Source organism: Dipodomys merriami, unplaced genomic scaffold (assembly GCF_024711535.1).
Source record: "Dipodomys merriami isolate MVZ:Mamm:240054 unplaced genomic scaffold, mDipMer1.0.p SCAF_12, whole genome shotgun sequence".
NCBI classification, from domain to species: domain Eukaryota; kingdom Metazoa; phylum Chordata; class Mammalia; order Rodentia; family Heteromyidae; genus Dipodomys; species Dipodomys merriami.
The window spans coordinates 22,979,031-23,003,604 of NW_027202493.1; the positions used below are offsets into that span (position 1 = coordinate 22,979,031).

Here is a 24,574-nt window from a genome sequence, read left to right on the forward strand (position 1 = left end):
ACTTGCTTCCCTTCTCTAATTCTTCTTCCTTCCCAACTCATTCCTGTAAGCAAATCCTGGGGTCTGAACTTAGCCTGGGTATTGTCCTTGAGCTTTTATGCTCAAGACTGGCTGGCACTCTACCACTTGAGCCACAGTTCCACTTCTGATTTTCTTTTTGGTGGTTAATTGGAGAATCTCATACACTTTTCTTGCCTGGGCTGGATGCAAACTACAATCCTCAGTTCTCAGCCACCTGAGTAGCTAGGATTATCGGAGCCACCAGTACCCAGTCATTATACACTTTTTATATTGCAAAGCAACCTGGAGAGAATCCTAAGGTGACGGGAGACATGGGTGGCCCTGAAGTCTCAGAGCCAATGGACACATGAAGCTTGCAGGGAACTGGGTAGATGGCCTCAGGCCCTTCTGGCTGGATCCTGGGCCTTAAAGCTGTCAATGGCCAATAGCAGCCCTCACAGCTTCCACTTACCTCTCCCGACCTGACCAAGCTGACCTGCGATGAAGACCAGGCCCTAGTGGGAAACAGCTGGCTACCAAAGATTTGTCTGCAAAACTCCCAACAGGCAAAAGCTCTTAGCTCTTGGAGACTTCGATCCTTTAACGAACCAATGAAACTTGAGTATAAAAACCTTTCACATGAGCAATCCCCAAATGGCCAGCCTTCCATACCAAGTGTTCCTGGCCTGTGGGGTTGACAGTTTCCCCAAACCCAGCTATGAGGTAAACTGGGATTCTTAACAGTGTTCTGATCTCATAGGGATTTATAAAATCAGCCGGGTGACAGCTACCTCATGGAGAAGGTTTAAAATGAAGAGCTCTTTCTGGTGCTGGTGGCTTATGTCTGTAATTCTCACCACTCAGGATGCCAAGATCTGAGGATTATAGTTGGAAGCTGGCCTGGGTAGACTCTTATCTCCAATTTACCACCAAAAAGACCTAAGTAGAGCTGTGGCTCAACTGGTAGGGTGCCAGCCCAGAGTAAAAAAGTCAAGTGAGAGCACAGGCCCTGAGTTCGAGCTTCAGTACTGGTGCGCACACACACACACACACACACACACACACACACACACACAATGAATAACATACAATAAGTGGACAGACTTAGAAATAGTCATCAGATTTTAATTGCACATTAAACCTTGTTTTTGAAGATGCCTCATTTTAGTAAGTCTCCACTGTGTGAAAGATAATTTTCCCCACAAATAAGCCAAGTGTGGACCCTGTTTAGACAGATGGTATAGTCCAAATCAGTATGTCTGAATGCCCCAGATGCTAAAACATGAAGGGGATTAACAGTAAGACTTACCTGCAGGACAGATTTTCTTTTTGTAGGCTTCCACCATGTTCAGAGACAGCAGTGGAGGGAATACCATGGGCCTCAAACAAGTCTTAGGCTGTGGATGAAAGTGAAATTACCTAATTCAAACTTTCCCCTACTGCCTACACACTGGTGGGACCCTAAAGTGACTTTTTGTGCTCAACTGAGCTAGAGATGCGGAGGGGATTTGGATTAGTCATTCACACATTAGCAAGTATGAATAATGCTAATATCATTGGTGAGAAACAACTGAATAGTAACCGAGGCCCATCTACACTGTGGAGGAGGGTGGTAATGGAGCTTGTTAGGAAAGGGTCAGTTTGTTTTGTTCTAAAAAGGGAACATTTGACTAACAATTTCACTTCACTTGAGATCAGTGCATTCTTACAACTGTTCCCAAAGAACCTGGTAGAACATGAGAGAAGATTCCAGGCAGAATGTACTTGAGAATTTGCCTTCTAGTTGAGAGGTTAGTGTAGAAGGCTTGGTTTAGGAGAGGGAAAGGTATTTGGCCTTTGGAGGTGAGAGGTTTGCATTTCCAGTTCTAGCTGCATTCTACAGATCTATGAGAATCCCTTCTAAAACATTCCAGAACCTTCACAGGTCTGTTTCTTCATCTACAGATCAGGACGCGCCCTTCAGTGAGGACAGAATCCACTGTAGCTCCCCACTCTGGAGACAGAGCCAACCCCCAGACGCAGAGTTCTGTGTATGGAGAAGTGAGGGACCCCATTTCCCTGTGACTCTTCACCCCATATCACACCCAGCTCTCTAGGGTTTGGGGGGAGTCTGTGAGGCAGTAGGGGACATGTCCACAGATCACTGAGGCTAAACAGACATTCCCCTTAGTGTGGGCTACCGAGTTCCTCTGAATCTAGGGGTTACATTCTAGACACCCCAGTTTGAATTCTTGCTCCTGCTTTAACAGCTCTGTAGTGCTAGCAATGGTCTTGAACCCTCTGAACTCTTTTAGGGTTGTTTTGATGATCCAACAAGAAAATGAATGTAACCGCCCCCCCCCCAACCCAAAACCCCACAGCACAGTGTTTGACTCACAGTAGCTACCATTTACAGAACACTTACTATTATTCATTCAGTTGATAGTTGCAGAGTTCCAGTGAGCCCAAGGCTGAACTAGAGCTGCAACACAAGAGAGAATGAATCACCCTTCCTAGGGAGAAAGAAGCTCACAATTTAACAGAGAGAAAAGGACACATAAGTGGGCAATTATGGCACAGCGTGGAAATTCAGAGCTCAGAAGTGAGCTTTGAATAGTCCTAAGAGCCTGTGGCCACCCAACCCAGTCTTGGAACACCAGAAGAAACTTCCTGGAAGAGGTAATATCTGCTCTAGACCTGCTATGGGAGAAAGCCTAGGCTGTGTGACTCTGATTATGTTGAGTTCTCTGAACAGCCATGAAGCTGCTCCCCTCCTTGTGGATGGCAAGATCAAAGGCCTTGCAAGCTCTGAGCGATAGTCTTTCATTCTTCATGTTTACAGTGCAAGGAAAACCATGCTCTGTGTGTGTGTGTGTGTGTGTGTGTGTTTGTGTGTGTGTGTGTGTGTGTGTGTGTGTGCGTGCGTGTTTAAAATACAGTTTTTCAGAAGAAATACAACAATCTGCCAAGAGTTTTATTGTCTCCTGGTACTGTGAAAAAGTAGCTTGAATTTCTTTTCTATTGCTTCATCTTTTGTCAATTCTTGTTATGTCATCCTCATCAAAGCCAGCACCAGCATTACCACCATCACCATCATCATCATCATCATCATCATCATCATCATCATCATCATCATCATCATCATCATCATCATTCTGGTCTCTTTCAGGTGCTTTGTGGGTAGGGTTTGGGCACAGCCTGACCTGGGAAGGGGAGTCACAGAGGTAGTGTGTGAGGACAGGGAGAACATTTTCCAGAGTCCTTCTCCCTCTTCAGTCTTCCAGCCTCCTACTCCCATTTATGTGACTAGCTTCCTTTAAGTCATTCTTAGCCAAGCACGGAGGGTTAAATAGCTTCGCTTTCTACCACTTACTGATGGATGGCCAAAAGGGGGAGTTTGAGGCTTTTGAAAGTGAGGTTACCACTGGAATCCATTCCATGTCCAAATTGGAATAGAACAAGTGTCCTGGTTTGTGTGCTGACGTTCGGCCTGAAGCACTAACTGCTATGCCCTCTACAAGCTTGTTGTGGGACTGCTCATGTCACTGCCAGACGGACCCATAATCTACTGCTGTATTTAGAGACGCCCTAAAAGTACAGAGTACTGTAACAGTTGCCTCAGCCGGGCACCGGTGGCTCACATCAGGATTATAATCCTTAGTTACACAGGAGGCTCAGATCTGAGGATCATGGTTCAAAGCCAACCTAGGTAGGAAAGTCCATCAGACTCTTACATTCAGTTATCCACCAGAAAACTGGAAGCGGCACTGTGACTCCAAGTGGCTCCTGCCTTGAACAAAACAGCTCAAGGTCAGCACCCAGGCCCTGAGTTCCAGCCCCACAACTGAAAAACAGCAAACCAAACCAATAAAACAAAACAACAACAAAACCACAGTTACCTCCTTCCCTGTTGCCTCCTTCCCCATTTTCTGATCTTCCAATGATAGTGAAGACATTACATTATTTACCTGGGCCTGTTAGCACACTTTCCAACTCTTAGAACATGATGAACACTGTCAGGTGGCCAGACTAAGGTGCCCAAGGTGCTTGGTACTAGTCACTCTACACTGGGTGTTCATCCACCTTGCTCATTTTTGAAGTTTTGAGTTTGGGCCTTGGTCTCCAGGACTGGGTTCGGGGCGGTGGGGGGGGGGTGTTATCTAGCACCTTTAGAAGGGCTGGTGGGTCAAGAGACCTCCCTCCCCTGTGCCCCTCTCCTTCTGCTTCTTCTAGGAGTGGCCGCGCGGACCTAGCAGCCATATACCACGAGCGCATTGATGTGGAAGGCCACCACTACGGCCCTTCGTCACCGCAGAGAAAGGATGCCCTCAAGGCTGTGGATACTGTCCTCAAGTACATGACCCAGTGGATCCAGGTGACCTAAAGCACAGACGGCTCCTTCCTGTCACCCTCTTCCTCTCCATCGCTGACTCCATTGCTCCTCTCAGCACCTCCCTTCTTACTGGGCCTTTTCTTCTCACACCACATCCTGAGGGTCCAAGAGACTCTTCATTCCACGGCAGGGGCCCGTGGGGTTGAGATGGCCTAGGTGTGCCTTATCGACCACATTGGCTGGACAGCCGACCCAGGTCTTTAAAAGCCCAGGAAGTCTGGTCATGCGCTGCCCGGGAACATGGAAGCCAGACCTGGGTTCTAGTTGAATGACTTTATAGCAAGTGTTTGTTTGTTCCTTTGGTTTTATTGTTTGTTTATTTTTCCCTAGCTTTAATTTTTAAATCTGTCTTGGGAGCCAGGGATCTGCCTCACATTACCACCTGAGTTTGTTGAAAGAGTAGAAGAAATAAAAACGGCAAGGGTGCTCTAAATGCTAAAGAGTGTGTGCTCTTGTGGTCAAGCTTTGAGGTGGGGGCTGTGCTGTCCCCTGCCCCTCTCTCAGATTCTTCTGTCATGACTTTGAAACGTCATTTTTTTTGTTGTTGGTGGTGGCAGTGAGACTTGAACTCAGGGCCTAAGCGCTGTTCATTAGCCTCTTTGTGCTCAAGGCTAGCACTTGAGCCACAGTGCCACTTCTGGCTTTTTGAGTGGCTATTGGCGATAAGAGTCTCATGGCGGCTTTTATGCCCAAGATGGCCTCAAACCACGATCCTCAGATCTCAGCCTGCTGAGTAGGTAGCATTACAGGCATGAGCCACTGGTGCCTGGCTTTTGAACCATCTTTTCAGGACAGATGGGTAGATCATTACGTTCAGAGCAAAGAAACTATCTTGGCACCGATGATTTCTGGCTAACATGATGTCTTAAGGAGACTTCCCGCTGGTGAGTAGTGACGTCTTCTGCCCGCCCCACAGGAGCGGGGCCTACAGGACCTCCTGAATGTCGTCATTTTCTCAGATCATGGGATGACGGACATCTTCTGGATGGACAAAGTGATTGAGCTGAGCAAGTACATCAGCCTGGATGACCTACAGCAAATGAAGGACCGAGGGCCAGTCGTGAGCTTGTGGCCAGCCCCTGGAAAGCACTCTGAGGCAAGAGACGCCATGATGGGAGGAGGGGCATCTGCATCAGCCTGTGTGTATCCTCTCCTGGGTCTTTTCCTGTAGCTTTAATGCTGCAATCTAGAGTCATGATAGGAGCGCTCATGATCACCTGGTTCCTCATTTGCTTACAAGAATTCACTCATGTCCCCCACTCTGTCTTTCTCTATAAAGATATCTGGCCCACTGAACTTTATGCAAATCAAAATGAGATAAAATATATACAAAGTCTAGATGTATTTCCCCCCACCCCCAGCCCAACATACACGTAAGGCCCCTATTAAAGTTCTCTTCTTTCATGATTGGCTTCAATATAACATCGAGGAAACAGGTGTTGATATAGAAACACAGAAAGTTCTTTCTGTGGGAGGGAACCACCACTCTGATCTGTTTTCACCAAAGGACTGAAGGTAATGAACAAGAAGCCTGTGTTCAATGGGGTAGCGTCTTTTCTCATAGCCAAACATGATAGGTTCAAATCCCAGCTCTACCAAATTGCTGGGAACTGGCCCCTCTGCTTCTCCTTGCAGAATTGTGGCCGTGTAGTAACAGCTGCCCTCTGGCTGCTATAAAATGAAGGCCCCCAGAAGCAAGGCAGGCCACTGGAAAGATTGTATGTCTCTTATTGAGACTATCACCATCAAAGGGAAAAGTTCCTGCTGGCTTTAGGACTATCACCTTAGCTACTTAGGAGGCTGAGATCTGAGGGTTATTGCTCTAAGCCAGGCCCAGCAAGAAAATCTATGAGACGCTTATCTCCAAGTAACCAACAAAATGCTGGAAGTGGAGCTGTGCCTTAAATGATTGAGTGCTATCCTTAAGCAAAAAAAAAAAAACACAACAAAACAAAACAAAACAAAAAGCTCATAGTGCTTAGGCCCTGAGTTCTAGCCCTAGGACCAACAAAAACAAAACCGGGTAGGGAGGGATCCCAAGTAGGTGTGGTTGAGTTCCCACAGTATGAGGAGGAGGACAAAACTTGACCTTGCCTCCAGGAACTCATCTACCCTGAGATGATTAGACTTCTACTTATCTTCTCTCAAAGTAGTAATTATAGCTGGCTGTATGCGGTAAACCACCCTGAGGACTGACTGCTTAGCTCTGAAGTTACCTCCTCACCTCCCCGTGCAGGTTGGCTAACTTCTGCCCTTGCTTAGCTGAAGCTGAACTGGCCAGGAGGCATCTGGGGGAGGTGAGGCTGCTGTTGGGGGAGGGTGGCCAGCCACAGGGAAGTCTGGAGGCTGCGGAGCTATGGTCTCTGTCCATCATCACAGCAGTGATGCAGTTGGCTCTGGAAAGCTGTTCTTAACCACGGAGCATGGGCAAAGGCCAGAATCCCATTGGCTTGGCCCTCCCTCCTCTCGCCCCCCTACCTGCCCTGTATAGTGTCTCTGTGGGGCTAACGACCAACAACGCCACTATTCCCAATCTTGCTCCACTCCTCAGGGGGAACTCCTTTTTTTCTTTGGCCTCATCGACAGAAAAGGAAGGTACTAAGTACGTTTGCACAGTAAACTCTCTAAATATAAAATTGGAAAGAACGTTTGCACAGGTTCTTGAGGACAAGTGGTGTCTTCCTGGCAAGGAAGAGGGTCTTTGTCTCCAGTTTGGCACTTAGGAAGGTGATATCTCCAGAGTGTTTGGCCATTGACAGCTTAGGAGTGGGGAAGAGCTTCTCCTCATGCAATGTTTAAGTCCGGCTTGGCCTACAGCCTACAGCGGTTGCTAGATCATTCAAAAGTAGGGGTTGTGCTTGGGTGATAGTTTGTCATGCAATGGACACAATACTTTGTAAGACCTGTCACCACGGCTTTTTGTTGCATGGGGTTCCTGGAGCTTCAACTCAGGGCATTGCTACCCTTGAGCATGAGCCTTTTTTGCTCAAGGCTAGCACTCTACCACATGAGCCACAGCAGCTTTCTGCTTTCCACTTCCAGCTTTCTGCTCGTTAATTGGAGATAAGAACCTCACACTTTCCTGTCTGGGCTGGCTTTGAACCTTGATCCTCTGATCTCAGACCTCTGAGTAGCTAGGATTACAAGCATAAGCCAGGCTTTCACAGGGTTTTGTAACTTCTCTAAAACCAGCCTGCCAATGCATCCTACTTTTTTTTTTTTTTTTTGAAGAAACCTGGTTCTATCAAATAGGATCCCTAACTTTTGGGGCTAAAAGAAGCTTTCCACTAGCCAGCCTAAAGACTATTTTTCTGGGTTGATAAACACAATTTTAAATCCCTGTAGCCCTAGAAATATATCCTAGTTTGGTTAAATGCTTGCAAGTCAACATTAGCTACTTGATTTTATTCATAGCCACAAATATTTAAGTTGCTGGTAGATATTAGAAGAATGTACAATGTTACATGTCTGTTATGAGATTAGCAATAAGAAGCAATTACTAGTGCTTGTAAGATTTTCATAGGCAAGAGACACTTTCCAGGATGAGTTAAAGTACACATACATCCTTTCTCTTTGATCATTGTGGTATTTAACATTAAGAAGACCAGTTGTTCATTTGCCTTTTTTTTTTGTCAGTCATGGGGCTTGAACTCTGGGCCTGGGCTCTGTCCCTCAGCTCTTCAGCTCAAAGCTAGAGCTCTACCACTTGAGCCACAGCGCCACTTCCTGTTTTCTGTGTGGTTTATTGGAAATAAGAATCTCACAGACTTTTCCTGCCCCGGCTGGCTTTGAACTGTGATTCTCAGATCTCAGTCTCCTGACTATCTAGGATTATAGGCAAGAGCCACTGGCCTCTGTCTCATATGCCTTTTAATTTAAATAGTAATAGAACATTACAAAACAAGAGGTCTTTATAATATGTTTCTTCATTATTGTGCATATACAAAAGAATTATTATAAGATATGTAGAGTATAAAAACTAATGTAGAAATCATCACTGAAGGTTCCCAAACCATTCAAGAAACAAGACATGAAAATTACCTGTGACATCTTCTCTGTCTCCTTCCCAGATCCTATCACCTTTTCTGCCCTGCCCAAGAAGATCCACTTTCCTAAATTTTATGGTACCATGTTTGTCATTCTCTTTATAGTTTTACAATATATATGATTTATTTTTGTCATGACTTGAACTTCCTATAACAGGAATAATCATCTTGTCTGTATTTTTCTGTAGCTTGCACTATTTTTCTTTAAACTAAGATCCCTAAATTTTTTTTTGTTGGTCATGAGGCTTGAACTCAGGACCTGAGTGCTATCCCTTGAGCTCTTTTTGCTCAAGGCTCTACTACTTTGAGCCATAGCTCCATTTCTGGTTTTCTGGGGGTTAATTGGAGATAAGAATCTCATGGACTTTCCTGCTTTGGTTGGCTTTGAACCACCATCCTTAGATCGCAGCCTCCTGAGTAGTTAGGATTATAGGCATGAGCCACCCGTGCCCCGTGTCTCTGAGATTCTTTCATGTATCTCTGTTGCTGTAATTCATTCATCTTCACTGTTGTATAGTATTCCATTAAACAACCATTTCAGTGATTATTTTACTCCTTTTACTGGGCTATACTTTATGTCACAGGGCACATATAAAGGAATTTATTTTTCAGTATTCTTAGAGGTTTCCTGCTTAGGTTAGAGGGTATGTAGATCTTTAAAACCAGCTTGATTTCCAAGTTATATAAAAGCTTTTCACTTTTATGTACTCAGATCTAGCAGATGTTTGATAATCTACTTCAAGTCTAATATTTATTCATTATATTTAAGAACTAGATTGCAAACCTGGTCGTCCTTGGTTGTCTTTGCAGATCTATAACAAACTCCGCACTGTGGAACACATGACGGTCTACAAGAAAGAAGCCATACCCAGCAGGTTCTATTATAAGAAAGGGAAATTTGTTTCCCCTCTGACTTTAGTGGCTGACAAAGGATGGTTCATAACTGAGGTAATTATAAAATGACTACCAATTTGCTCGTTACACAAATTTTGATCAAAAATCATTCCAAAGGCAAATAATAATTATTTAGCTTCTTTACACTCAAGAGATAAGTCCCATCTAGCTGTCATTCATTGTAGTGTTTCCCTCTTTCCAAAGACTGGGTCAGGTGACTTTACAGACACAAACAACAGACATGAACCCAGAGTCACGGTATAGACTTCATGGCTCCAACCCCAGTATTGTAATAAATGGGGCTTAACTCAATTATCTTGACTTCCAATAGAACCTGTTCAGTTTAAAGCGGAATAATTACTGTGAACCAAAGTAATTGCTTTAGGGCAATGGAAAAGCAAAAGAGAGGCCTGGCTTTGCTTTCACCTCTCAGAGAAATGTTTGACAAACAGAATACCGCAGATCCAGAGCCCTCGTCTGCCAGCTTGATTTTACAGAGGAGATTGTCTTGCATTTTTGGTCCAAACCCTGATTGTGTCATGCTTGAGTGATTTCAACAGCCTCATCCTTGTCTGCTTGAACTCAGAGTTCACCAGGCTCTTGAATCAGCTCAGGATGTGGGCCACCGTGGGAAGATTTCCCTTAGGGGGAATCCGTGGTAATACCATGTTTAGAATCATTCTTTAGGACAACATGGGTTCTCATAGATACAAGTCTGAAGGTGGATTGTGTTTAGATCTGACTACAGGGTAAGGCCAACGATGTTTAAGACCCAGAAATAGAGTGGGTGGTAATGAGAGGAATATCCATAAGGCTAATGAGTGCACGTACGGGGCTCTGTGTGTGAAAAATTGAGCTTCTAGACAGCAATTTCAGTTATTCATCAGGACTGAGTTTTTCCTATGTATTCAAGCTGTCACTCAGGACTTTGTGGACAACAAAGCAGATCTGGTTAGCCATGCTTGTTAGTACGTTATATAGGCCAGCTAGGTTATTCTATGATATAATCTAAAGAATGCTTGAAGATCAGAGGTGGAGAAAGGAAGATCATGAATCCTGAGCAGCCTGAACCACATAACAAGTTCCTGTCCCAAATGGTAGAGCACTTGCCAACCCCCCCCCCCCCGTGAGACCTGAGTTCAATTTCCAGTGCTGCCTAAAGAAATGGTCTCCAAGAGAGTCCATTCCCTTTAAATGCCAACTTTCTGCACCAATAGAATGTTTGCAGACTTCCCTTAATAAGAACCCTTAACTGAGTTTATTCCTTCTTTTAGAGAGCTGTCACAAGAAAAGGTAAAGAACCAGGAACTGGTGGCTTGTGCTTATAATCTAGTTACAAAGGAAGCTGCTCTCTGAGGATTGCATGGGCAAGAAAGTCTATGAAACCCTTATCATCCATTAACCAAGCAAAAGCCAGAAATAGTAGAATGGCTCAAGTGGTGGAGTGTCAGCTTTGAGTGAAAAAACAAAAACAAAAACAAAAACTCAGGACAGCACCCAGGCTTTGAGTTCAAGCCTCAGTATTGGCACAAAAGAAACAAAGAAAGAATGAAAGAAAAAAGAAAGACAAGGAAGCCATTTCATTTGTCACCTGGAATTGCGTTGGTGTCGAGAGGGACTTCTGGTGCCCAATCAGTGTCCAGAGCACTTCTGGTAGTTTAACATACAGGCTGGTTTAGCAACTGTTGTTAGTCCTTCCTCTGGCCTCCTTTCTAAGGACAGGCAGATATCTGAAGGTATTTGTGTTCTCCCAGGAATGGATAGGAAAACAAAACAAAACAAAATGTCACTGACAGAGGTCAAGCTTAAGCCTGTGCCACCAGCCAAGTGTGATTATTCTTCTAAGACTGGAAATGGGGTGTTTAGCTGATGTCCACCACCTCCCCTGCCTCCCTAAGGCCTGGCCACACCCTCTGGAAAGGCTTTCCATTGCTTCTTTCTGCAAGAGGATGAAAGCCACCCTCTTCGCTCTCCATGAGGCTGTGGAGCCTGCTTAAATTGGCTCATTGACACCTGACTTTTGTTCCCTGGTCCTCAGTTTGCCACATTGCCTCTCACTCTTCCAGAAGGTGTTTGTTAATGGGCTGGAGAAGAACTGTGGTGATCTAAGGACTCTCAAGAGATAAATCTGGGGCTGGGAAGGCGGCTTAGTGGTAGAGAGCTTGTCTAGCATGCATGAAGCCCTGGATTCGATTCCTCAGTACCACATACACAGAAAAAGCTCGAAGTGGCACTGTGGCTCAAGTGGTAGAGTGTTAGCCTTGAGCAAAAGAAGCTCAGGGACAGTGCCCAGGCCCTGAGTTCAAGCCCCAGGAGTAGCAAAGAAAAAGAGATGAATCTGGTGGTGCTAAATATCGTTTGCATATGTTATCATCAGGTACAACCCAACAACATGCAAATTAGGGAAACACTGTGATTCGTTTCCACCAGATTGGAATATACTCTTCCATCCTTATCCACCAAGACCAGCAATAATCCACCTATCAAACTCAGCCAAGCATTTGTTGAGAGCCTACTACATATACTGTGCTATGGGAGGTTGTAGCTGCACAGAGGGGAGACAGCTCCTTGCCTGAGGTATACAGCCTTGCGGAGGCAATAATACTGTTCACCCTTCGTTCCACCATTTTTGGTGCTTCCCGAACCCTCTCCAAATCAGATAAACTTACATACAAGACAAAAGATACAGAAATCAAACACAGAAAAAAGAAAAATAAACACAAAGAGTAAAAATGGAAAACCTCTTGCTTTCATTTCTTGGAGATCATTTCCATAAGCATCATTTTATATGATCATATGCACATAGCTATTGAGCCTTTGTGATCTCCTAAGACTATCCTCCTTTGGTTTCACTGTGTGAATTTTTACAGTCCTGTTTAACTTATCATGTCCAAGTGTAATTTCTTTTTTCTCATGCTTGGACCACTAAAACTTGAATGAGCTTCTCACAAAAGTGTTGCAGTGACATTTGCAAGTTATTTTACATTTTTAAGATAGTATTTCAGTAAAATTGTATTTTTAAATTTTAGTTCAGAGAGCAAGCATAGTGATAGTGGTCTTGAAGTCAGCACCCGAGTCTGCATTCATCCTTCATGGATATTATTCTCCCAGTGATCCTGAGTTCATGGAAACTCAGAGTGTTCCCTGTTCTGCTTGAGGCTACAAGGAGCAGCAAAAGTCAGGACCTGCATCCAAGTGTAACCATGATACTCCAAACACTTCATCAAAATGCTCCATGTGATGTCCCAGCAGGCGCCCCCTGCTGGCTCCTCATGGGATGGAAGGGTGTTTTAGCTCTTTCCGGCCAGCAGCATCTTCCTTTATTTTCTTTTATGTTCATGTCACACTGCAGAGACCTCTAGAGTTGCTCAGTAGCAACCTTGGCTTCTCTTTTTCTCTTCATCCCTTCAAGGTACTCTTTCCCAAGCATCAACATGAGTGGTTTTGCCTGTACTTGAACCAAAATGCTCATGTTTGTGAAACTCTGTCCTGTGCAAAACTTGTGTTGAGAAAGATAAAGGAAGACAGTACACCTTCCATCATCCCACAAATGTTCCACTTACAGAAGGATCCCTGAGATACCTTCTACCCTTAAAGTCCGACCTTTCCTTTGAAGACCAATTCAAATACCATTTCTTACTTGAAACACCTATCAAGTTCCTAATTTCCTCCATCTTGGGCTTTTCATTAGTCTCCAAATCATTCAACCTAGTGCTGTTTGTCTATTTGTCTGTTTTGGGACTGTCCACTCCTGGGGTGGAAATTTCTAGAAGGCAAATCTTTGGAATCTTGAGCTTTGACTCTCTCACAGAACTTCATATACTGTCGAATCTTGGCATGTTATTAGAAGTGTCTCCATACTTGTTAGCAAGTTGAGTGGAGTAATGAAAGCAGAGATGATTGATTTGGGGTTGCTTACTGATGGATTGTTTTACTCAGTGTTTGTAAATCAGTTACCAAGTAAGGAAAGTTAAGTCAAGCCTTCAATTTTGGCTCATTATTAGTTGCCCTGGATGTTTAAGGGGTTTAAGCCACAGGTGATAGTTCTCTTAGCTTCAATTAGCCCAAAGCTGAGGCCCTCAGGACAGGACATGTGAAATCTCTCCAGTCCCCTCCCAGCTTCAAGGACTAAATTCTGTGATGTCTCTTGAATAGTGTCTACCTTGTGCCCCTGAATTCCAAATAAGGAAGATTGGGCCAGACCCTGGTGACCAGAGCCTGGGGCATCTCTGTAGATCTATTCCTGTCTACATTGAAAGAAATGCAGCCAGTTTAGGCCCAAGCTTCTGCAGGAGGCCAATATTTTCTCCAGAGGAAAGATTTATTTTAAGAGCTGGCAAAGGATATGAAATGCCAGGCTCAATTCTAAAGCCTGTGGTTGAGTGGCAGTTAGGCCAAGACCCAAAATATTTGGGGAAATCAAGACAATCTGGCAAGCATGGCTTCTGAGTAGTAGTGGCAGCTATAGTGGTATTGTCTAGGCCTAACTAATTGAGCGTCAGGAAGTCAGATGTGGAGGGCTGGCAGGGGCTGGCTCTCTGTGGTGATTAGGTGGCCTGTGGAAGCTGTCTAGGGGCACATGTGTCCCCCTCCCCTTTGGCATGCTTCAGTACATTCAATTCTGGCAAAGGAGGAAAAGACAAAAAACAAAACAAAACAAAAAAAACAACCCTCTATCCACTTGGCGTTTCCTTCTAACACCTTGCTCTATTCTAAGGACTTCTGCTTCTCCTAATCCCTGCTGATTTTATTATCTAGAATTTTTCCATGTCAAGGATCAAGGTATATGTGGAAAGGGTCCAGCCAGAGGCCCAAGGATGAACAATTAAACTCTTTTCAGAACTGATTGGAGGGACATCGCTTTGTAGTAGAATGTGATAAACACTTATTTCTGATTCATAGCCATCATTTCCCAGGAGCTCCTACAGGTCCTGTAATAGGAACATTTAAAACAGCAATACTGCAACAGCCACACAACCATGGTTTATGACCAGAATCACTGTTTTACCTCGATTCTAGCTACAAAACCATGTAAGCCAGTCAAATGGCATCATTTCCTGGAAGATTTCACTGAAGCATCCACATAACTTGGTTGTTATTTTGGGGTATCTTTTTCAGTTTAGGATGAGCTTCCAAGTTTATTCTATTTTATTTCCAGAGCAATGGAATGGGCCTGTTAAAATCATGTCCTAGGACAAGGTAGTAGATTCCATTTTTATTAGGTGTCTAGTACATGTTAGTTTTCACTTTGTAGTTGTTTTAATGTGAGCAGATTTTTGTGGTGTCCTTCCTACACCAAGATCTGTTGAAATGCTTAAGGGAGGAAGGTAGAAACATGGTCCCTGGTCTCACATCTGTTCCTATGTGAGAAATTTCCCAAGACAGTCAATTTAAAAAGCAGAAAAGGAGCCGAGCACCAGTGGCTACTCAGGAGGCTGAGATCTGAGGGTCGCAATTCAAAGCCAGCCTGGGTTGGAAAATCCATGAGCCTCTTTATCTCCAACGAACCACCAGAAGACCAAAACGGGCATTATGGCTCAAAGTGGTAGACTGCTAGCCTTGAGTGAAAAGAGCTCAGGGCCAGTGTCCAGGCCAAGAGTGCAAGCCCCACAACTGACAAAAAGAAAAAAAAAAGCAGAAAAGTTTATTTTGGTTTATTGTTTCTGAATTTTTCATGGTTACCTAATTCTGTTGTTTGGAGCCCATGACAGCACAATAGAACATGGTAAGGGCACATGGCAGAAAAGACCTGCTAAACTCATGGTAGCTGGGGAACAAAGAAGGGAAGGGGTCCAATATACCAGGGCATGCCCCCCAAAGACCTAACTTTCTTCCCATCTTCTTTCTTTCTTTCTTTCTTTTTTTTTGGGGGGGGGTCCGGTCGTGGGGCCTGAACTCTGGGCCTGGGCGCTGTCCCTCAGCTCTTCAGCTCAAGGCTAGCGCTCTACCACTTGAGCCAGAGCGCCACTTCCGGCTTTTTGCTTTTTGCTTATGTGGTGCTGAGGAATCGAACTCAGGGCCTCAGGCATGCAAGGCAAGCGCTCTACCACTAAGCCACCTTCCCAGCCACTTTCTTCCCATCTTCTAAAGGTTTCACTTCCTAAAAGTTCCACCACCTCCCAGCAGTGCCACAAACTAAGCTTTCAACATACGGAGCTTTGAGGGGCACACCAGACCCAAATGATAGCAAAGAGAAATGATAACCCAAATACTTAACAGCCAGTACAATGAGGACAGAATGCCAGTTGTAAAAGGCTGCTGGGGATAACCTGGCTCTGGCCACACAAAGAGCTAGTAAACACGGATTCTGACCTCAGGATGCTAATCAGTAAAAATAGGGCATGTCTTCAGAAAAAGAAAATAATCATTCACCATGATGCTTGGTAGATTCTGTAGTACAGCTAGCTCCCAGAGATGTTTTCAACTCTGCATTCTGGGAGAGATTATTAAGAAGAAATCCCCTGCCTTCCTTGACCTCCAGCATGCAAATATCTAAGAACGGAGCTCGGGACAAGCTCAGGAGGGCTGCACAGTCAGGCATGAGAAACACCAGAGCGGACAGTAAGTGCTCTGGTTTTGAGATGGAGCCATCCTGGTGGCCTCTAGAGGAAGAAGAGCAGAAAGGATCCAATGAGACATAGCTGGAGGACCACACAAGACCTCAGAAAGAAAGAGAGTCACCTCTGGTCAGAAGAGAAACCACAAAATATAGACATCGACATCCTCAGCCACGCTGAGAGAAGTCAGTTTGGGGTACAGAACAGGAACTGGGGGCCAGTGGATCCACCCATAGCTCCTGACCCTTGGTCTTCTCAGAAGAATTTTTCTCTAAGGCTTAGAAATGATCTATCTCTAGCAAGGAGAAATAATAGTGAGCAGACGATAAATATGCACGCTACTGCATCCCCAAAACACAACGAGAAACAATACCATGAGAGTTTGCCAACACAGGTACCTCGCCCATGTGCAAACATAGAAGATAATAACTACAAACGATTGAGCTGTTTCATGCTTCCCTGATCTTCCACCTCCCCGCTCTTCCTGATCAGACGTCTCTAATTGCAGTCCTCTGTGCTGGGCTAAGCATCCTGAAATGGGGAGTTCAAAAGAAACCCTGGCATGCATGCGCTAGGCTTTTTGTTGGCTTTCTGATTTGTGGGTAAGAGGTGATGCTAAGGATGATTGAAATAAACCTTGAGTCTAGAAAGCATGACTCCTCATTCAGATGCATCTCCTTGGTATTTCAAATGAAAGCAGGCTGGCCTAGGCATCATCATGGTGGACTGGCAGGTAATTGAGAGCAGGCACCAAACTAAAAGAACCCGAGACCAAAACATCACAAGTCAGCCATTCTTCCTGCTGTTTCCTCATGTGCACCTCTCCATTATAGTTCCTCTCCCCTGGAAATGATTAGTGAGTTGCATGGTTCATCATGGAGGAAGGGGGTCATTGTTGCATGAGCAGGGCAGAGGTCCTGGGGGCTGCTGAACAGAGCACACTGCGTGAGGATCTTTGAATTCCTAAGATGTTGAATGCAGAATGACCAGTTTATTCTTGTTTGCCTGAGACTGTTTAGTTTGATGACTGATCAATGCATTATGTGCAGCCTTCTCTCTCTCTCTCTCTCTCTCTCTCTCTCTCTCTCTCTCTCTCTCTCTCTCTCTCTCTCTCTCTCTCTCTCTCTCTCTCTCTCTCTCTCTCTCCCTGCCCCCCCCCATTTCTCAATTTTAGCCAAATCTGGAGGGTCAAGGTACTGCTTCAGGGGGGTCACTAGGTGGCAGTAAGAGGCAGTCCATGGATTTGGAAGGGTCTGTGGGGTCTGCTACTCAACCAGCTGCCTGGGGACCTACAGGCTCAGGGCTCCTAATCTAGAGTCTCAACTTTCCCCTAAATGTGACCCTGTGAAGACACCTTGGGTAGATGATGTGGGCACAACGTGAAGATGTGAAAAGCCACTGGGAGGAGTCAAGGAAGAAGACTATCAGTGCACCATTTTGAAATTAAGACTGTGATTAACAACATCGTCCACCCTGTTTACCATCCCCAACAGTTTATTTTATTACTTAAAAAAAAATCAGTTAAGGAAAATTGGTTTTAGAGAGGAGATTTGTCATTTTAATAAAAACAAATGGATTTATCTGTGGCCAGATAGATTCCCAACCGGCTTTAGGGCTGAGGTTTGCATTGTTGGATATGTCTATGAAGTGACAAGTGTCTCTTTTTACACTATCATATTCTAATCAAGTACATTGTCTTCACTCCCTGGGTCCTGCCCTTTTCCCTCGGGGTACATACACACAATGTGATCCATAATTAGTCATGGATAATAAAAATAAAAAGTTCTCAGCCAGGCACCGGTGACTCGCACCTGTAATCCTAGCTACTCAGGAGGCTGAGATCTGAAGATTGCGGTTTGAAGCCAATCTAGGCAAAAAAGTCCTTGACACACTTAGCTCTAATTAACCACCAAAAAACCAAAAGTGGTAGCGTGCTAGCCATGAGCAAAAAAGCTCAGGGATAGTACCAGGCCCTGAGTTCAAGCCTAGGACTGGCACATGCACACACACACACACACACACACACACACACACACACACACACACACACACACACACAACCAAAAAAATGACAAAAAAAATGTTCTCCTTTGGGCTTCCAGAATCATTGCCTTGTAGACAAAGAGTGGAAAAAGTAACACATTAAGTTAGCTGACAAAGCTAAATTGGGATGTGCTATGATCCTCACCCTAGACAGAGGAAGAACAACAACTCCCCCCAAAAACCCAACCCCCCAAACCCAGTCTTAAAAGTTAGAAGGTTCATAAAGCGTGTCTGTGGAAAGCTACAAGCTACAGCTGGAGAAGGAGGGACCAGGGATGATGGAAAGTCAGGAAATGGAGAGTCAATGAAATAGTGCAATTTGGAAAGCAGAAATGCTAGGGGAGCAATTTATGGGGTGAGAGCGGATGGGTGTGCAGTGTGATATGACAGCTAAATAAGCAAGGGAAAGTTCAACCTCACCACCAGAGCCCCTCGCCTCACAGCTGGGAGCATGTGGTGACCAGACCACAGCCATTGATTGAGTGCCTACTGTGTGCCAGTTCTCAGCACACCGCCATGCTTTCCTCCCTTCACCTGCAAGGTGGCTACTGGCATCCCCAGATCCCACAAGGAAAACAAACAAACAAACTCAAGAGAGCTGACATAGCTTGCCAGAATCACAGAGATGGAAAGTGGCAAATTGAAATTTAACCTTATAGCCAATCCAATTGAAAAAAAAAACCTCATTTTTCCATGTTATATCTGACCCACACTCAGCAGGTGAAGAAACAGGGGACAGGAGGACAGTTCGCTGTCCAGTTCTACAGGGACCTCTGGCTACGGAGTGTTGAAGAGACACAAAGGTGGAGGAAGGCAGATTTAGGTTCCCATCTTAGCATTTTCTCTCATCAGCTGTGTGACTGTGAGAGGCCTACTAACTCTTTCTGTGCCATAGTGCTTTCAGTTACAAAGTGAAAGGAATATGTATTGTCCACACTGTAAAGTCGTGAGGATCAGGCCAGTGTTACAATGGACTCCCAGGAGATATATCAGTTCCTTAATACCTGCTACTACTTGTGAGTTTGTGACACAACCTTAAAACAGTGGTTTGTTGTCTTGAGTCCATGCATTCACCCAGAACAACTGATTCCACTTCTTACATCTGAAATACTTGTAATACGGAATCCTACGCTAGGCAGGAAGATCACTGGACTTTGGGGAGCTAATAGTCTACAAGGAATGGCTAGAGTGGTGTTCAATAGGCTGCAGCTTCCTGGGAGTCACACAACTTTCTTGAGGCTCTTGGTTTTGAAACAAGTGAGAATCCATAGCCTAAGAAAATGTAGTCCTTAAGTTGACAGGGAAGAGATGGTTCTGGAACCATCTGGTTCCCTCAACCATCTGGTCAAGGGAAATGAAGGCAGACTTGGCTAACAGGATTGAAAGCCCCATCTTTAAAGTGGTTGCATACTTGCAGGAGAGGAGACTGGTTCTTATTAGCTGCTCCCCAGGGTGAAGCCAGAAGTAAAGGAGTGTGGCGGGGGGGGGGGGGGGGGGGGGGGAGGGGAGGGTGAGTATATGGTGGAAGGGGTCCTGGACCAGTGGTGAGTGAACACTTGAGGCTTTGGTTGCTGTTAGTAACATGAGGTGATTAGAGCTGATGCTCTGTTTTCCAACAACATTTCTTCAATACCGGCTGGGTATCTTCCAACGCAATTCATTCCTGATATTAATACCTGGTGTCTGGAGTGTTAGGGTTTACTTAGAGGCTTAGTTAGAGCTAGCTTTAGTTAGAGTTAGGCTTAGAGTTTAGAGTAGGTTAAGGGGTTCAATGTCACAACACTGCCCCAAAGTCAGACACCAAGCATAAGTCCTGTGATTCCAGGCTTGTATCGAATTTGGCTACAAATTCAAGGAACCTCACCACCTCACAAATAATCCCCTGGAATGAAACATAGGATTCAGGAAAGGCCTGTACTTGTCATTGCAGTTATATTGTAAAGAACACAACGTGGGACCTGTCGGGTAGAAGAGATGCTCCTAGGAAAGCATGGAAGGAGAAGACACACAGCTTCCAGTCTCTGGAAGTTGCCTGAACTATGTTTTCTGGGGGTGGGGGGTGGGGTCTTAAGATGTTGTGTGAGTAATTAGATCTTTGGTCACATGATAAACTCAGAATTCAGTGCCTTTACCCTCCTTAATGGTTGGAGGATAAAAACGGAAAGTTCTAGCCTTCTATCCTCATCTATCCTGAAGCTATTCTAGTACCTTAACTCAATATCTCATTAGCATAAACTTGGAGTGGAGGGAGGCTCATTGTGAATGACAAAAGATGCTAATGGTTACAACTCAGAATTTAGTGCCTTTACCCTCCCTAATGTAAGAGGGTAGAACTGAAAGTTCTAGGGTTCTAACCTCAAAGTTTGTCCCCTGGGGCCCCAAACCCATTCGGAAACTATTCTTGTACCTTAACTCAGAGACATCTCATTAACATAAACTTGGTAAGAAGAAGGCTCATTGTGACTGACAAAAGATGCTATCAGGAAATTCCAAAGGTTTTAGGAGCTGTCTGGTCAGAACCAGGGACAAAGATCAAATTTATTTGATCTTTGATAACAGTGTTCACATCCCTTTGTAAGTGCATGTGTTGGTCTTGGGCTTGAACTCAGGGCTTGGAGTACCATCCCTTTGCTTTTTCCTTCAAGGCTCTACCACTTGAGCTATACCTCCACTTCTCGATTTTTGCTGGTTAATGAGTTAAGAGTATCTTTGAACTGCTATCTTCAGATCTTAGCCTGTGAGTACTTAGGATTTCAGGCAGGAGCCACCCATGCCCAGCTTAACTAGAGCTCTATAGCAGTTTAGGAGGCTGCCACCAAAGGTCAGAGCTACTTGGAATAGGAAGCTATCCAGCTGAGGTAGGATGCTGAGAAGGGAATCTCCACAATGAGGATGAGATGAGGAACACAGTTTGGACCAAAATGTTCACTCATCACAATTGTTGATAAGTAGTATCAAGTCATTCCATTGCTTGATTTCAGAATCGGGAGATGCTTCCATTTTGGATGAACAGCACTGGCAAGCGGGAAGGCTGGCAGCGTGGATGGCATGGATATGACAACGAGCTCATGGACATGAGGGGCATCTTCCTGGCCTTTGGACCTGGTAGGCAAGGAAATGACTAAATACTCTTGGTGTTCCAAGCAAGTATCTGTAATAGCAGCTAATAGAGCCAGTATAGGCTGAAGTGGTTTCTTTATAGACCCTCTTTATGAGCCAGACTGAGCAAACCCAGCTCCTTTCCATGAAACATCTTTCGCTGGCTTCCTTTCAAATGCTTCTTGGTTTTGGCAATTGCAACCACATACTTTTCCTTGTAAATTTTAAATCCTAAGTGCAGTGCAGAAAATGGAATCCACATGTCTGTGATTCATTTTTTTTACTTAATTCATCAAAACATTATTTCACAGCTATCTGATGGCCAGAAAAGCTTATCGGACACCAGGTTGCTGACAGCTGTGAGTTCTAAAGTTGATATGATTTCTTCACAGGGTCTGACTCTTACAGAGTCTCTCCCTGTCTAGATCACCCATCCCGGTGGGGTTCATTCAGTTTAAGGCTCAACCAGAAGCTAGGGTGTGTTCATGGGTAGACTCAGAAATGACCTTGAGATTGACTTTGAGAATGAGTCAGAGAGACTAGTAGAGATGTCTCGGATAAAAGCAAATTTACCAAGCCTTCCTTGATCTGATTATATTCCAAAGGGCTGGAAGAAGGGAATGCAAAGGACCTTTCTGATCATTTGATATATTGATAGGCCATTGTAAATTCACATGTTGGAAAGTTTTACCAAATATTCCAATAAACATTCTATTGAATACCATGTTCTTGCTAAAAGAAAAGAAAAAGGAGAGACAAGAATGGAAAAAAGAAAAGAACATCCAATAGCTAGCAAATATCTTTTGACTAGTTCAACTATTGTCTTACTACTCCCCCCTTCCTTTATGACTATAATCACCCTGCTTTCTGTTTTCCACATGCCTTTGCTGAATGTTGATCAGAACATGTCCATGCTACTCTTTCAGATGATAGGTTAGACACCCCACCCACCTGTCCGCTGCATTCTTCCCTCCAATGAATCCAGACCAAAGGCCTGTCAACTTACTCATTTCCTTTGGTCTGCCTTGGCTTACTCTACTCACCATAAAATAGCTGTGAAGGACCATGCATGAGTGTCTATTACTGCAAGTTCTGTGGATGCCTCTGGGAGTCTGAGCTTGGGGAATACATTGGTCCAAATCCCCTCCTATATGGAAAGCAAGTTCACAAGTTCCAAAGAGCAAGTACAGAGCATGAGCTGAGTTCAGGACATCGGCCTCAGCATTCAGAGGACATCTGAGTGGACATTAGATGCTGAAAGTCATCAGGCCCAGGTCAGGGTACAGCATTTCAAAGCCAGAGAAATTAGGAGTGGCGCTTTAAGGACCATGCTGAGGCCAACTATAGATTAGGTAGAAGGTATTCTGGGGCCATGGTCTTTCAATGGAAAACCTTAGTCACCAGGGTTTTTGTTTGTTTGTTTGTTTTCATTCAAAAGCCTCCCTTTTCCCCAGAAGTGGGAAGTAAGATCATGAACGCAGAGCAGTTGTCTGCTGAAGAGTGACTGTCAGCAGCAGTCTCAGGCATATTGGAAAGCCGAATCAACTCTAACCCCACACCAAAACTTTTAAATGGAGTGCCCCAAACAACATTAACTTAAAAGTTCAATTCAGTGGGGGAGATTCTGCCCATTAATGGAGGCCTCCATCATCTGCTCCTTTAAAACTAAAAGCCCTCAGTCTTTTACAGACTGAAAGACGACCCCTGATGAAAATGGACTGGGCTAATTGCAAAATGCTTCCAGCCAGATGCAGTCTTGAGAGTCTCCCACTACCCATCACGTTCCTGGCTCCAATTCTCATGAAAGATTAAACAGCTTTACACACCGACTGTTTACTCTGAAGAAAATTTAAGAGCGAGGCCTTTAATAGCCATCTAGCTGCACTTGGAGATAAAGGTGCTTCCTCCCTGATTAATTGTCTGAGCTTCTTGCTTAGAGAGAAAGCCGAGCATCCTTGCGCCTGCTCAGATACCAGCCTTCCAAGTCAGAAAGTCTGGGCCAGCAAAGAGAAAGAGAAGTCATTCTGAAGATAGCCTTTCTCTCTCTTTAGTTAATCCCAGTTTCTAATTCGAACAACCTAATCTTGCCCTGGAGAACTGTGCATTCCAGATAAGACAGCTGGAATGCAATTCCTGGAGCTGCGGTGAGCTGGAGCCTTCCTCTGAAAGCAGGTCAAGGTGGTCAAACTCCTTTCTTTAGGAACGTTATCTATCTACTGACCTATCTATCTACTGACCAATCTATCTATCTATCTATCTATCTATCTATCTATCTATCTATCTATCTATCTATCTATCTATCTATCTATCTATCTATCTATCTATCTATCTATCTATCTATCTATCTATCTATCTATCTATCTACTGACCTATCTATCTACTGACCTATCTATCTATCTATCTATCTATCTATCTATCTATCTATCTATCTATCTATCTATCTATCTATCTATCTATCTATCTATCTATCTATCTATCTATCTTCTGCTGCTTATCTAGCTTATATATTTACCTGAGCATTTGGGGGATTGAATCCAGAGCCTTAGACCTACGCAAGTGCTCTACTTAGCTACTTCCCCACCTTGGGAAATTCATTTTTAATAATCCAAAGAACTTAAGCCCATGGAATTAACTTGAACTTTCAATCCAGATTTTTTTTTTTTAAAAAAGTCATCTTGAACTAGTGACCTTTTGAAGATTCTCCCAAATGAAATTGAAGAATTTTCTGGAAAGCTTTGCTTCTAGCCTGGATCATCTTTACATTGGGCCCAAATTAATATTCCTGCAGAAGAGACAGCCATGAATGAACTAGTTGGAAAAGAAGAGTCAATTCTCCTTTGGACTCATGGACCCAGGAGTTAATTTTGTACTTCTAAAGCAAAACGACAGCAATCCTGTCCAACATTTTTGTCAGAAATGCCTGATCTCAGTTGTTTCTGGGAAAGGTTTAAAAACTGGATTAAAAAAAAAGATTGGGAAAGGACACTTTGCATGTCCTATCGCCCCCACCACACAGCAGTGGCAAAGCCATGGCCACATGTGGTAGGCAGAGTGGTTGTCACACCCTGGACCCATGGCAAGCCAACAGAGAGAGGAGTTGTTTCCATATCCCTGTGACAAACTTTCCATTGACTTCTCAAGATTTCCTCCTCTTCCTTCCCTTTTAGGTACTAGTACTAGGCTTGAACTCAGGGCCTGGACACTGTCTTTTGGCTTTTTCTTCCAAAGTTGGTGGTCTATCACTTGTGCCATACCTCCACTTCTGGCTTTTTGGCAATTAATTGGGAATAAAGTCTCTGAGACTTTTATGGTCAGGCTAGCCTCAAACTGGTGTCCTCCAGATCTCAGCCTCCTTAGTTGCTAGGATTATAGTCATGAGCTAGCAGCATCTGGCTCCTACAGAGACTTTTTGCACTGACCTTGGTTTACACTAAATTCTGCAACAAGCAAAACCTATCACTTAAGAATTTGCTCTGGATCTATGTGGTAATTTTGGAGCAAGTACAACTTGCTTCAATATGTGCAATTTCTGGACCAGAATTTGGTGTTGGCAATTCCAGAAT

The 24,574-nt window shown here is 44.3% G+C and overlaps 1 protein-coding gene across 1 annotated transcript in view; it reads left to right on the forward strand.

Annotated features, from left to right (window-relative positions):
* Window positions 1–24,574, forward strand: part of Enpp6 (ectonucleotide pyrophosphatase/phosphodiesterase 6) — a 91,022-nt gene that overhangs the window by 60,333 nt on the left and 6,115 nt on the right. The window contains exons 4-7 of the mRNA XM_070015983.1: window positions 4,213–4,354; window positions 5,289–5,468; window positions 9,229–9,366; window positions 20,894–21,017. Of these exons, the coding sequence (XP_069872084.1) occupies window positions 4,213–4,354; window positions 5,289–5,468; window positions 9,229–9,366; window positions 20,894–21,017 (584 nt within the window). The remainder of the gene's footprint in view (window positions 1–4,212; window positions 4,355–5,288; window positions 5,469–9,228; window positions 9,367–20,893; window positions 21,018–24,574) is intronic.